The 14,117-nt window shown below is 38.2% G+C and overlaps 1 protein-coding gene across 3 annotated transcripts in view; it reads left to right on the top strand.

The window, feature by feature from the left end:
- The window catches only part of LOC124777444 (leucine-rich repeat-containing protein 1-like), a 139,024-nt gene that overhangs the window by 100,609 nt on the left and 24,298 nt on the right, over positions 1-14,117 (top strand). For all 3 annotated transcript variants that reach the window (XM_047252856.1, XM_047252855.1, XM_047252857.1), the window contains 3 exons: positions 8,604-8,659; positions 11,341-11,392; positions 12,281-12,354. In XM_047252856.1, coding sequence (XP_047108812.1) covers positions 8,604-8,659; positions 11,341-11,392; positions 12,281-12,354 — 182 coding nt within the window. The remainder of the gene's footprint in view (positions 1-8,603; positions 8,660-11,340; positions 11,393-12,280; positions 12,355-14,117) is intronic.

The following is a 14,117-nucleotide window of genomic DNA, read 5'->3' as shown; positions in this document are numbered from 1 at the left end:
AGAGAATTTCATACGTGTCAGGGAAATTTGGAAGGGGGGGGGGGGCAACTGGAAAAATCTCGTTTTTTGTCTCAATAGATGAAATGGTTTGTTTATGAGATGTCATGCATCATCGCTGGCTTCCCTACTCCCTCATTCTTACTTCTTCTCCCCTTCTTACCTCTCCCCTCAGCTTGCAATTGGTGCTGCCACCATTTCTTGCCGCTAGCCTAGCAGCTGCCGATGAGAGGTGCGGGGAAGGCTTTAGGAGTGGTTTGTCTGGAACTGATTCTCAGCTATTGTTGACACATTGGCTGAAGACAGCTGTCAAGTGTGCAAGAGTTGTGTCTGATAGATTCTGTGAGTGTGTATGTCCTCTCATTTTGTGACAAAGACTGTGGCCAAATATTAAGTTGTGATGATGTGGTTGTCTTTCCCACATATCTGTCTGCGGCTCAGTGATCATCTTTATGGTGAGGTGCTACCTACCCTCATTGGTACTGAGTATTTGCACAAGTTGTCTGTTGCATGAATTGATCACTGCGGTCTCATTTCATCAACATGGTGTCTGTGACACTTGAATAGCTGGCCACATGGTTGGACTTCCATGAGAGGCCAAAAATGTGGGCTATTACTGCCGATCTGAAGCCCATCATTTCCCACTAATGTACAAGCCCTGCCCATAAGATCTAATCTCACTGATGTAGCCGCAGGCCGGATCTGGTTGTGTGTGGCATAATGCGACGGATTTTCGTGGTTTATCCATGGACCTGGGACTGCGGTGTTCCTTGGTAGGCCAGAGGCCACGGGCGATGGATTCCAGGAATTGTGACTGTCTCACCAGAAGTGCATGTACAGTGTGGTGTTTTATAGACACTTTAGTTATTCTAGTACATTAGTAGTTTATATATTAGAAAGTATGGACGATAAGAAGAAGAAAATTGCGGCAGTCACTGTCAGTTTTTACGCTATGTACCCATATACTTCTTAAAAGAAAAACCACACACTGCCTGTGAAATAATAGACATAACGCAGTGGGTAATAATTGACAATAACGAACATAGTAGAACCAACATTTTACTGGTGCCCACCTATAGTATTGGCTTAAACAACTCGTCTCTGCCTTATACACTTCTTTCAAGACACTTACATTTTTCTGAGGTTATTTCTGAAATCAGTGAAGGTATTTTAAATCTGTCTTGCAACTGCAAGGAAATGTGTATTTTTGGCACCAAAAGTGTTACATTTTATTGGTAGAAAATAACAACAGTGATCTTAATGAAATACATATACCATTTGGCTTGCTTTGTCCATCTAAAAACAGTTCATTACAAAAGATGTTGATATTAGTACTTAAGATTTTTGCTCACACAGGAGAGAGATAAAAAAGTCCTTATATTTTTCTTTTCCAGCTTATGTCTTTACTTAGCCTTGAGATCTCAATACTTATCAGGGAAAAATGCTAAAACTTGTCTGGAAATCAGGGAAATATCAGGGAATTTCACTTGGGGAAACTTGTGGCAAGCCTGGTACTCCATGCCCTGCAACAGTCTGACTACTCTCTAAAGACTCCCAAGTCCGACCACTGGATCGGACAACAAACACTGCAACAGTCAGTGCACCCTCACCAACTGGTTTGTATCATCCTCTTTGTAAACTATACAGGATCACAATTGAAAGTTAAAGAGCATAAGAACGTACACAGGAACACCACAGTTCAAATTCTCATTGAAGCAAAATGCATTTTATTATCCCTCTCCAAGTCCACTTCATCTGTTAAACTACACGTCTGGCAAGCCAATTGCTCCACACTCTGTCAGGCAGCCTTTTTCTAAACAGTCCACATAGGCTAAACAGCAACACCAACTTCAAAAACAGGAAATAGATAAAGAGGTATTCACGCACATGAAAGGGAACGCACCTCCGAACACTTTCCTGACTTTCCACACACAGAGAACAACCTGATTGATCCCTGAGTACAAACGTCCGAAATGCACATCCACATCACCTCCATCCCAGAGGGCTCATACTAACCTCTTGCATCCTATGAAGGCCACTGATATGTTTATCAATTGTGCTAGCTGCTCACAGCTCCACAACATTCTTTCCATGTGCAGATATTTTGGTTAATCAGCCTCCAGAGTAGAAAGCAGCCACTGTAATGCTTGTAGTAGTACTACTGTAAAGTGCTGCTGCGTGCTAACACTTTCAGTAGTTTGTTCCCAAAGGATACTTGGAAGTGCTGGCCATTCTGTGGAAAACACTTGCCTCTGAAAACCTCCAGGTCGGGCCGGATTAAGAAAAGACCGCCAACTTCGCTCCAGGAGAGAGAACACTTCCCAGTCCCTGGTGGTCAGGAAACAGACAGTTTTGCACACAATAGCAGTCAGCATTCGCCAATGGTTGCGGCACAGAAATAATCCATTACAAACTGTTTATTATTTCAAAAGTAATTGCCATAACTGTTAATACGTATATCATACCATGTGAAAAGACCGTCAATGCCTTCATGGACAAATTAATGACAACAGGTGAAAGTTAGTAGAAATTTGTGTGTCTGTGAAAAGGTCCATGCCCGAAGCATGTCACTGTCATATCTTAGCGAAAGATATTGCCAAGAATCGAGAAAATTCTGGTCTTACATAAAATCGCTGAGTGGCTCAAAGGCTTCGATCCAGTCAATTGTTAACCAGTCTGGTGTGGCAATAGAAAATAGCTAGAGGAAAGCTAAAGTTTTAAATTTTGTGTGTAAGAAATAGTTCACACAGAAGGATCAAACAAACATACTGTCATTTGAACAATGCACAGACTCTTTAATGGAGGGCATATTAATAGGCACTATGGCATAAATAAGCAACTGAAAGAGCCGAAAATACAAATAAGTCGCTAGGTCCAGACAGATTCCCAGTTTGGTTTTACAGAGAATACTCTATTTGTCACTGGGCCCTTGTGTAGCTGCATTTACTGCAAATCTCTCACACAGCGCAAAGTCCCAAGCCAGTGGAAAAAAGGGCAGGTGACTCTTATACACAAGATGGATAAAAGAATGGGCCCACAAAGTTACAGACCAATATTCTTAACATCAGTTTGCTGCAGAATTCTTGAATATATTCCAAGTTTGAAGATAATAAAGTTCCTTGAGGTGGAAAAGCTTATCTCTTCAGATCAGTGGTTTTAGAAAGCATCACTTGTGTGAAACTTAGCTTGTCCTTTTAGCACATGATATCCTACAAACTATGGATGAAGGTCATCAGACAAATTCCATATTCCTAAATTTCTGAAAAGTGTTTGACATGGCACCCCACTGTAGACTACTAATGAAGGTGTGAGCTTACAGAATAGGTCCCCAGATATATGAGTGGCTCAAACCCAGTACATTGTTCTCAGTGGTGAGCGTTCATCAGAGACAAGGGTATTGTCAAGAGTGCCCCATGGAAGTCTGATAGGACCTCTGCTATTTTCTGTATACATAAATGATCTGATGCACACAGTGAGCTGCAATTTGCGGCTGTTTGCTGCTGACGTTGTGGTGTACAGGAAGTGGCTGTAGAAGCATAAATGATTTAGGCAACATTTCTAGAGTGTTTAATGACTGGCATCTGGCTCTAAATGTATATAAATGGAAGTGATTCAGAAAAACAATCCCACAGTAAGAGTACAGCATTAGTAGTGTATTGCTTTACACAGTCACGTTGGTTAAATATCTAGACATAATGTTGCAAAGCAATATGAAATGGAATGGGCACGTAAGAACTGTGTTAGTGAAGGCAAATAGTTGACTTGGTTTATTTGCAGAATTGTAGGAAAGAGTGGGGGTACCTGTAAAGGAGACTGTAGAACACTAGTGCGACACATTCTTGAGTAATGCTCGAGTGTTTAGGATCCCCATCAGCTCAGATTAAAGGAAGATATCAAAACAATTTGGAAGCAGTTTGCTAGATTTGTTACACGTAAGTTTGATTAATGTGCAAGTATTACAGAGACGCTTCATGAAGTTAAATCCTTGGAGGGAAGGCTGTGTTCTTTTTGAGGAACACTATTGAGAAAACTATAAAACCAGCATATGAAGCTAGCAGCTGAACAATTCTACAGCCAGCAACGTACATGTCGTGGAAGAACCACAAAAGTTAAGATAAGAGAAATTAGGGCTCATACGGAAGTGTATAGAGAGTTGTTTTTCCTTCACTTTATTTGCGATTGGAACAGGAAAGGATATTACTAGTAGTGGTATGAGGTACCCTCTTCCATGCACCACACATTGGATTGTGGAGCGTGTGTGTGTGTGTGTGTGTGTGTGTGTGTGTGTGTGTGTGTGTGTGTGTGTCTTTTTGGTAACGTGTCTTCAGCCCAATCACGTACCTGGTCATATCTGGCATAAGCCTGTAGTTTGTTGCTAGGTTGCTTTCTTGAATTCAAGGCACGTAGTATCAGCATGAGTAATGCTCTACAGTATTGGCTAACGAATGAACAGAATGAGTTGAAGTACACAAGATCATTTGCGTAACCCATGTTGATTCTCTTAAAATGTTTTTTATGTCTCTAAAAAAGGGTAATACACAAGCAGAATGCACTTAGCAATTCTACACCAAACTGATAAAAGTTATGTTGACTTTTAATTTCATGAATCTGTCCTTTTGCCTTCTGGAGAGAAAAAAAAAAGAATAGCTACTGCTTTCTTCATGCAACACTAGACTTCCCATTGCTTGGAGAGTTATTGCTAGACAGGGCTCCAGTTCTTTCATGTAATCAGCATTGAATTGGATTAGGTTGAATCTCTCTCTCTGTGTGTGTTCTTTCTTCACTGAGGAAGGAACTAACAGTTCAAAAATCTAGGAACAGTCCACACTGCTTTTAAATGTATTAATAGTACTGGAACTTTGTTCCTTGAAGACAGGCAGGGCATTCTGCCTTGATATCAGTTTAAAGTGTTTGCTAATGATTTTTTTTCTTTTGATTCTATGCAGAATAGAGGTATTCGCTCTGTCCAGTGGTTTTTTTGCCTGTAATTCAACTTTATTTTCAATTGCACAGTTATTGATCACCATTGAAAGACCTGTAGTGCAATAATTTTCAAAGAAAGAACGACAGTCTAAACAAATGATTTAGAGAAGACTTCCTAAAACATTCATACTTATTAATATGTTGCTCTTTCTGAGGCAAGTTCATTATTACCACACTGATTTTATATTCATCTTTTACTCCTCCACAAACTGTGGACCTTGATGATGTGCAGAGGTTACTATGTATCAACAGTACAGATAACTGTTCTGTAGATGCAACCATAATAGATGTGTTTATGGAGAAACCAGAGTAACCTGTGTTTTCTGAAGAGGTACAGAAGCAGTTTCAGTAGTTTGAGGGACAACAATCTGAATAATTGACCAGTCTGGCTTTGTAACATTAGCCAACATGGCATCATTACTTTAGTTGTTCAGGTGGCTGAAAACAAGGAGAAACTACATCCTCTATGTTTCCTGAAGGTGTGCAGCTCTGCTGTATGGCTTGATAGTGATAGTATCATCCTAGGTAAAATGTTCTGGAGTTAATAGTCCCTCATTTGGATCTTTATGTGGGGACCATTCAGGATGATGTCATCATCAAGAAAAACAAAGCACTCTACAGATTGGAATGTGGGATGTTAGATGTTACGTCCCTTAGAGGTAGGTAGGTTATAGAATTTAAAAAGGAAAATAGATTGATTGAACTTAAGTATAATGGGAGTTGTGTAGTGCAGTCTTCAGATGAGTACATGGTTCAAAATACTAAATCCAATAGTGATATTGCAGGAATAGGCAGGTTTAATAATGAATAAGAAAATAGACATGATGGTAAACTGCTATGATCAACATAGTGAACACATTATCTTATACAATGGGGACACAGAGCCAACACCCACCACAATAGTACATAGTTATAGGAAGATGAAAGTTCAGTTGTCCGCATACAGAAATTCAATGACGGGAAAAGAAAAAGAATGAAAAACAGTGAGAGGATGTGGTATGGAGGGGGGGGGGGGGGGGAGTGAAAGGGAGAGCCATCTGGTCAAATTTTGCACAGAGCATGACATAGCTAGTAATAGGTTTTAGAATCATGAAAAAATATTGTATACATTAAAGAGACCTGGAGTTGAGGTGTTAGTGTGTATAATGTTAAGACACAGATTTTGAAACGAAATATGAAACTGCAAACCATTTACAGGGACAGAAAGGCAATGAACAACACATTGAATCTCAATAAATTAGAGTAAGGTAGGAAACCAGGGAGGTGGGATCTGGACAAATTGAAAGAATTAGGAGTTGAGAGTTCCAAAGGGACATTAGGCAACTATCATGTGAAACAGAGGAAAGAAATACAATTGAAGACAAAAGGGTAGTTTTGAGAGAGGAAATAGTGAAAGCTGCAGAGGATCAAGTAGGCATAACACACTGCCCAATAGAAATTCTTTACGACACAGCAGATATTGAATTTAATTGATAAAGGAGAAAATATAAAACCCAACAAATGAAGCAGGTGCAAGAGAAAACAAGATTGACAGAAACTGAAGAATATCTAAACAGGAATGATTTGGGTACAATTCAGTGCTTCAGAAGTAGATGTGTAAAGATATATACCTGTAGAAAAATTAGAGAGACTTTAGAGAAGTAGCTGTATAAAACTCAAGAGCTCAAATGACAAGCCAATACTGAGCAAAGAAGGGGAAGCTGAATGGTGGATAAATATGTTTCAGGGTTAGGTAAGAGAAATTGACTTGAAGACACTACTGTAGAGAGATCAGAAGTAGAGGAAGAGTGAGAAATTTGAGAGAGCACTAAAAGACCTAGCTCAAAACCAGGCCCCTGAAGTAGCTAACATTCTCCCAGAATTATTGGAAACCTTGGTAGAAACAGTCAAGACACAACCATTCTACCTGCTGTACAAAATGTATGGGACTGTCAGAATATCCTCAGAGCTCAAGTCCTAATTTCAAAGAACACACATGATGACCTGTGAATTTACCAAATTATCAGCTTAGTCATAATTTCAAAGTAGTGATGAAAATTACGTACAAAAGAATCGAAAAACTTGTAGAAGCCAACATCAGGGAGTTTGAGTTTTGTTGAAATGTAGGAACACATGAAGCAGTGCGGACTTTTTTTTTTTTTTTTTTTTTTCTATCTATCTTAGATGGTAGTCTGCGAAAAGGCAAACCTGTGTCTACAGCATTTGTACAGAAAGTTTTTGACCATGTCAACAGAAATAGTCTTAGGTATTCTGAAGGCAATGGGCATGAAATAAAGGGCATGAAAAATTGTCTACAACTTACACAGAACTGACATTGCAGTTATAGGAGTCAAAGTACATGAAAAGAAAGCAGTAGTGGTCAGTGTTTGTGCTCTTCAGTTAATAAAGTAAACTGAGGAGAAATTTGGAAAGGGGGCTAAGATTAAATGACAAGATATTAAGACTTTGAGGTTTGCTGATGCCACTGTAATTCTGTCAGAGGAAAAGGGCGTGGAATAGCAGCTGAAAGCAGTGGTTATTGTCTGGAAAAGAGGTTACAAGATGAACATCAACAAAAGTAAAGCAATGTTAATTTAGTGTTGCCTAATTAAATGGTGAGGGAATTAGATAGGAAATGACACTAAAAGTAAAAGATTAGTTTTGATGCCGGCAGCAGAGAAACTGATGATGGCTGTGATAGAGAAAATATGAAGTACAGACTGGTTAAAGCAAGAAAAGTATTTCTGAAAAAGAAAAAAATTTACAAACATTCAATATAAATTTAAAGTGTTAGTAAGTCTTTTCTGAAGGTATTCGTTTGTTGTTACTCTTGTACAGAAGTGAAACATGGATGACAGAAGCTTTAAACAAAATTATATAATCTGTAAGCCTGAGTGTTAATCTTATCTTCGTGAACTTGAGTATTTTTTTCAAATCTCTCTGTAGATTCATTTACTACTTGCTCTGCATACAAATTTAATAACTTTGAATAGGACAGTTTACACAAACCGAGCGAGGTGGCGCAGTGGTTAGCACACTGAACTCGCATTCGGGAGGGCGACGGTTCAATCCAACGTCCGGCCATCCTGATTTAGGTTTTCCGTGATTTCCCTAAATCGCTCCAGGCAAATGCCAGTATGGTTCCTTTGAAAAGGCACGGCCGACTTCCTTCCCCGTTCTTCCCTAATCCGATGAGACCGATGACCTCACAGTTTAGTCTCTTCCCCCAAACGACAACCCCCCCCCCTATAGTTTACGCAAGTCAGAACTTAGCATCTCGTGATAGATCTGCAGGAGTGTAACATGTCTCCATCTTCAGGTTCATAAAAACAATATGGTAATAATCCCCAGCCGTGTTCAATCTGAGCTAGTACTCTGTCTCAGGTTGCCTCATCACTGATTGGATGTTTAACCCTTGCCTACCTTCTTTCCTAGGAATTACACCTTCCTCTGTACTCAAGGTTACTTAGTTAGTGATTCTTGTGTGATGACTGATATCAGTGTGAAATCAAATCCAGAAAAAATAAAAAGGAGAAAAATCTACTTCCTGTTCCTAGTTTTGTATTTTTACTACTTTTGTACCAGCATTCTTTCAATTTTTATGTTTGTACATATATTAATATTTTAATAATTTCTATTTTCAGGAGTATTGAGCTAGATGATGATGCTTGTGAATCAACTGACAGAAACAGCTTTTCAGGTAGGTGTAATAACCAAATTATTTTCTTGCTGTTTGGTAATATTTGTCAGGATTGTTTCTTCCATAATATTGATTAGTATTGATTTAATGAATTTCTATTTTTGCATAAGTCAACAAATTTAAATTTTTATTGACGCCATCATTTTTCCATCTGAGGCCTCGTCTAGATTTGAAAGCAATTTCATTTGTTAAGAAGCTGACTCGATAGGCCTATCACTTCTGAAGATTTGTCTGTTGGGCTTTGGAATTGTCATTCCACCACGAGGCATTAGTTCCCTCCACATTTAATCCCCAGAAAGGATGGTTGCCTCATCTTTTAACTTTGCAGTACCGAAGTCTCCTCCTCTGCTGCTGCCACTGCTACTACCACTACCACTACGGTCTTCGTCAATAACATTGGAATGGTTTCTGTGCTATATGCCATGAGATTTGGTTAATTTGAAATTCAAAAATAAAAGATCAAGAGGAAACTGAGATTGAAGTACAGAGATATGGCAAAATCTAACATCAAGCAGAGGGGGCACACCAAGGACAACAACGTAGAGGAAGGGAAGTTTAAGGGCTGTAATTGGTGGAGAACCTTGTTTACTGACCCACTGAATATGATGGAATGACGTGGGATATGATTTTGATATTTCCATAATTTTGTGATGGTACTTGACAACGTATTCATTGTGCTTTTGTGACCTTGGCAACTATCTGGATTCTTTAAAAATAGCCTTCATTAGTTATGTAATACACTAGGTTTCACCTGTTTACTTTGATTATGAGCAACGTTAAGTTTTTTTAGAAAAAAGTAATTTGAAACATTTGCATTCCATAAATTAGCCTTGAAGTGAGTACCTTATGTGAGTTTTTTAGCCATAAGTGGTTTATCAAAATTCATTATCTTACAATTTGTATCCTGCATGATAGATACTGTTTCAAACCTACTGTAATATTTCATGTGAATGGCGAGGGGGAGGAAGGGGGGGATTACAAAGTGATGTAAATCCAAGAATGTGTCCACTGTAACACTTGGGAATGGAAACTCTTCACTGCTTTATCTTCACAACTATTTTTTGCCCCTTTCCTTTTAAGAATATAGTGTATTGAAATCTCTTTTCACAAGGAAAGTATTTTTTCTACAATTTAATTCTTATTTGGTAACTAGAAGATCGTGTAGTGAAAACAGTCTAGAAGTACATTTTAATAATTAATAAATAATCACATTTGGTAAAAAGGGGTTCATAAATCATTGTAAACTGCTTAATGGAAAGTATTGCCCACAATGGAAAGTATTGCCCACTGATATTGGCCGTTCCCTTTCATATTTCATTTGTGTATCAAGGGGGAAATATTGCATCTCCTTCTGTGTACATTCTGATTCTTCTGTGTCATTGTCATGGTGCTTATGTGATTAAAGCAGCATGATTATTACACAGTCTATCTCAAACACCAGTTGTCTTAATTTACTCAACAATTTCATGAAAAATCAGCAGCTTTCTCTCATCAGTTCCCACTAATGTTCCCAGAGCAACTCTTTCATACTTTCTTGTGGCTATATTGAATCACGAGTGGTGCACCTTGGAATTTCATTGCTTTATATTAGGCCTACTTGACAAGGTCTCCAGTATTGGAGCCATACTCAGAGATTGATCACACTAGATTCATATGAACTGTTTTCTTAACAATTGCACCACACTTTCCCAGAATCCTCCCAATGAAAATAAGTGTTTCATTTATTTCCTTACCAGTGACTTCATGAGATATTGAAATGACAGGTTCAAGTACACCTACTACTTCCATAGTGCTGGAGACAGACAACATAATCTGTTAAATATTTTGTTATGAAGAATAAAGGTTATTCTCTTACTATTTTTTCACCAGTTACCTGTGTTTGTTGCCTTTTATTTATTTGTTATTGGTTTTAAAACAACTGCGGCTTCATCTCCATGCACTTTAGCAATGTGATTGATGTGATATGCCATGGCAGATATATCTGGTTAGTGTAACAAAAATCCTGTGTTGTGGTAACTATAAGCAGACAAGTTCTTTATGTTCCAGTAAATTAACAAAGATACTGCAATCTGACGCTGTTGCATTCTCTGTCTTGTTTATTGACATTATCATGCATATATAAATTTTGTGTCACTTAGTAGTTCATGTAAATGTCAGAAACAGAAAATACCCAGTGCTACTTCACAAAAGTACAAAGTGTGGAACAGATATTTCATGTTATCGGTGTTTCTGTACTGTTTAAATAATTTGCAATAGCATCCTCTTCTTCTTTTCACAGCTTGGCTTATTTGACAAAAGAATTGATATGGAAGACTGGTTTTGTGTCACATGCAGTACTGCTCCAAATCAAATCACTATTCAAATGCTGCTAAACTGACACACAATGTTGCCCATTCAAATTATTGGTTTCTGGATATAAAGAAGTCATTGTTTGTATAGACTTGTTGAAACTGTACAAGAAAAGAGGATATGTTACTGAAGTTTGAATAAAGATATGAAATAAAACATCATTTACTCGATAAAAATGTAGCAGAATAATTTCTCTTAAGCAAATTGTCCCTTCCGCTTGTGTGGTGCAGATAAGCTCATTCCTTTCACTTACATAGATAACATATATTTGTCTTTTCCCATTGTAAGTGGAGTTGTTCTTTTAAATGTTAAATATTTTCTTTCTCTTTCAGCAAAAGATACACCAACTAATGGCCCTAGATTTCCATGTGCAGATTTAAACAGGTAGGAATATCTAAATAAATTGTTTATGTTGGGGAGGGGATAATTTTCTAGCTGCAATATGTTTTGTAATCTGCCCCAAACCCCCATACTTTCTTTCCTGTTTTAAACTTGGTATAGTGACATTTAAGTTTGGTATAGGGAAGTTCTATTTAAGAGGCGCTACTCAAACTGAGTGTACTGGTATTACATTTTTTTGCAGCCTCATGTGTGCGTAGGAGTACTATCTATTTTCAGTTGTCTGTGCAAATTGTACAGTGAACTATTTTAAAAGGTACAAGATTCCTTATACACTCGACATATATTGATCATTTTATAGTTTTTATACAGAATATGAATTGACACAAAGAACATTATTGTAGCCCAGCTATCAAACTCGTGTTAGTGTTCTTCACTGTAGTGTTCTGGTTGATGTGAGTAGTCATTAATATACACATATATTCATTTGGCTTTGCTTCTAAATACTGTTTTCAACCAGTCAACTGTATATCAATAACCATTGTGAATTTAGAGTCTTCACTGTTGAGTTACATTATCTTTCTTTACCCTTCCAGTTTTATTGTTCACTGTGTTTCTTTTACATTTTGTTTGTATGGCTTAGTTTCCTGCCTCAACTTTTAATAGTAAGTCCCTTTGTTTTGTGTTATAATGTGTGTTACTGTTTTATATTGCTATCACTGTTCTCTTACCCCTTCCATGCATGCTTCCTCTCTGTTCGTCTAGTGTCTGTAGTTATTTGAGGGCAGAGCGCTTGCTCTTAATTATATTTAACTAATTTTTTTCAAAGTTTTTACATATGTGTATTTGAAAGTATTGTAGAAGTATATCCAAGTTATATTTTATGCTGTCATGAAACATGTACCAATTTTTTAAAATACTACATTTTTGCAGTGACTGTTTAAAATATGAGGAGGAAGAGGAGTGGGATTCAATTGATGATCCTGATGGTTATTTTGATCCACATGGTAAGTTCATTTCAAGCCTGAAGGCGAGTCTGTGTGGTTCACGTACTTCCCATTATCTCAGTCCAAACATATTAGAAACCCAAAATACATTTCTGTTGCTTGTTTTTCACCATTTTGCTGTTGTTTTGCACTGGCACCATAAATATTTTTTAATGCTAGAATGGTCACTGTTGCATGTATAAATTTGACAGTGGGAAAAGGTGCTTGTGGAAAGAAGAAAGATTACACACAACAGAGACATTGTGAATTTTGGCTGTACTGACTATGTTTGGGAGCTGTGACTGTACAGAATAATTACAGGATGCGGCAGAACCGGCTAACTAGTTTCTATAGGTTACTGCTAGGGCTGTGGTGGGGGTAGGCAGTTGCACGTGGTCTGCCTTTGTTCAGTCGTTGACCCCATTTCAGTAGCCAACATAGTCTGGATCGGTGCACATCATGGTTTTGCCGTTCGCGTTTATTATTAAAACAACAGATCTGTGATCGCTACAAAACGAGCTTTTGGCAACACTTCAACATTCCACGCAACAGTGCCATTCCTAATGCAAACACAATTCAGTCGTGGGTGCAGCAGTGGGAGGAAACTGGTAGCACACTAAGAATAGATACACATGGCCAATGCAGATGTGTCAGAATGCCAGAAAATGTGCAGCGGGTGAGAACAGCAGTTAACTATCGCCACAACAATTCTGCTTGACAACATGCTGTTGCATTGGGTATTTCAGACCACAGTTTTGGAAGGATTAAGCAATGCAATTTGAAGTTCCATCCTTTCACAATAATCACTGCTCAAGAATTACACCCAGCAGACTACACCAACCGTCAAAATCTGTGTGAGCAAATGCTTGCTCACATCCCTGTGAATGCAGCTTTCCTCAGTAATGACAAAGCATATTTTCACGTTAGTGTGTGCATGAATAAGCAAAACTTTCGCTACTGGGCTGAAAATAACCCTCGAATTATTCCTGAAAGACCGCATCGTTCTCCCAAAGTGACAAGTGTGGTGTGCCATATCACTATTTGGTGTGGTAGGCCCTTACTTTTTTGAGAAGGAAGGAGTGACCGTGGCAGTGAATTCCACGTGTTGTGTTTCAATGTTGCAAAATTTTCTGCAACCCAGAATGGATGAGATTGTTGAAGAACGTGGACTGGGAGACTTGTGGTTCCAACAGGGTGGAGCTACTGCTCACACATCTCAAATTTCGATTGAGAATTTTGAGAGAAATGTTTCCGGGACGCCTCGTCTCTTCGAGGGGTGATGTCGCGTGGCCTTCATGGTCACCCGATTTGAGCATTTGTGACTGCTTTTATTGGGGATATCTGAAGGAAAAGGTTTTCAAAAGCTGCCCTCACATCCTTCCAGAGTTAAAAGAGCGGATTATTGACGAAGAGAATGCCATACCCCGCAAGAGGTGCTCGAAACTTCAAGGATTGTCCACAACAATGTATTGATGCTAATGGCCGCCGTCTTGAGGACACTATTTTCAAAACTAAATGGATGTAAAATAGTATTTTGTACTAATTTAGAAAATAAAAACATTTTTTCCTCTATACATCCAGATTTACTTTTTATTGCTCTTTAAAACTGCTTAGTCGGTTCTTCCGCACCCTGTATATGTTTTTTCTACTACCAGTCACTTTTATTTGTTTTATGTTTAAATTAACACTAAGCAGTGTGTTTTGAGCCAGTTTTGTCCATCTTCAGGCATTTATGCATACAGAACATTGTTGATTAAAAATAAATTCTCTTAAACCAGATTAAC

The sequence above is a fragment of the Schistocerca piceifrons genome, chromosome 2 (genome assembly GCF_021461385.2).
Source record: "Schistocerca piceifrons isolate TAMUIC-IGC-003096 chromosome 2, iqSchPice1.1, whole genome shotgun sequence".
Taxonomy (NCBI): domain Eukaryota; kingdom Metazoa; phylum Arthropoda; class Insecta; order Orthoptera; family Acrididae; genus Schistocerca; species Schistocerca piceifrons.
Note: the sequence above shows the minus strand (reverse complement) of the source record. Positions and strands in the feature narration are given on the sequence as shown.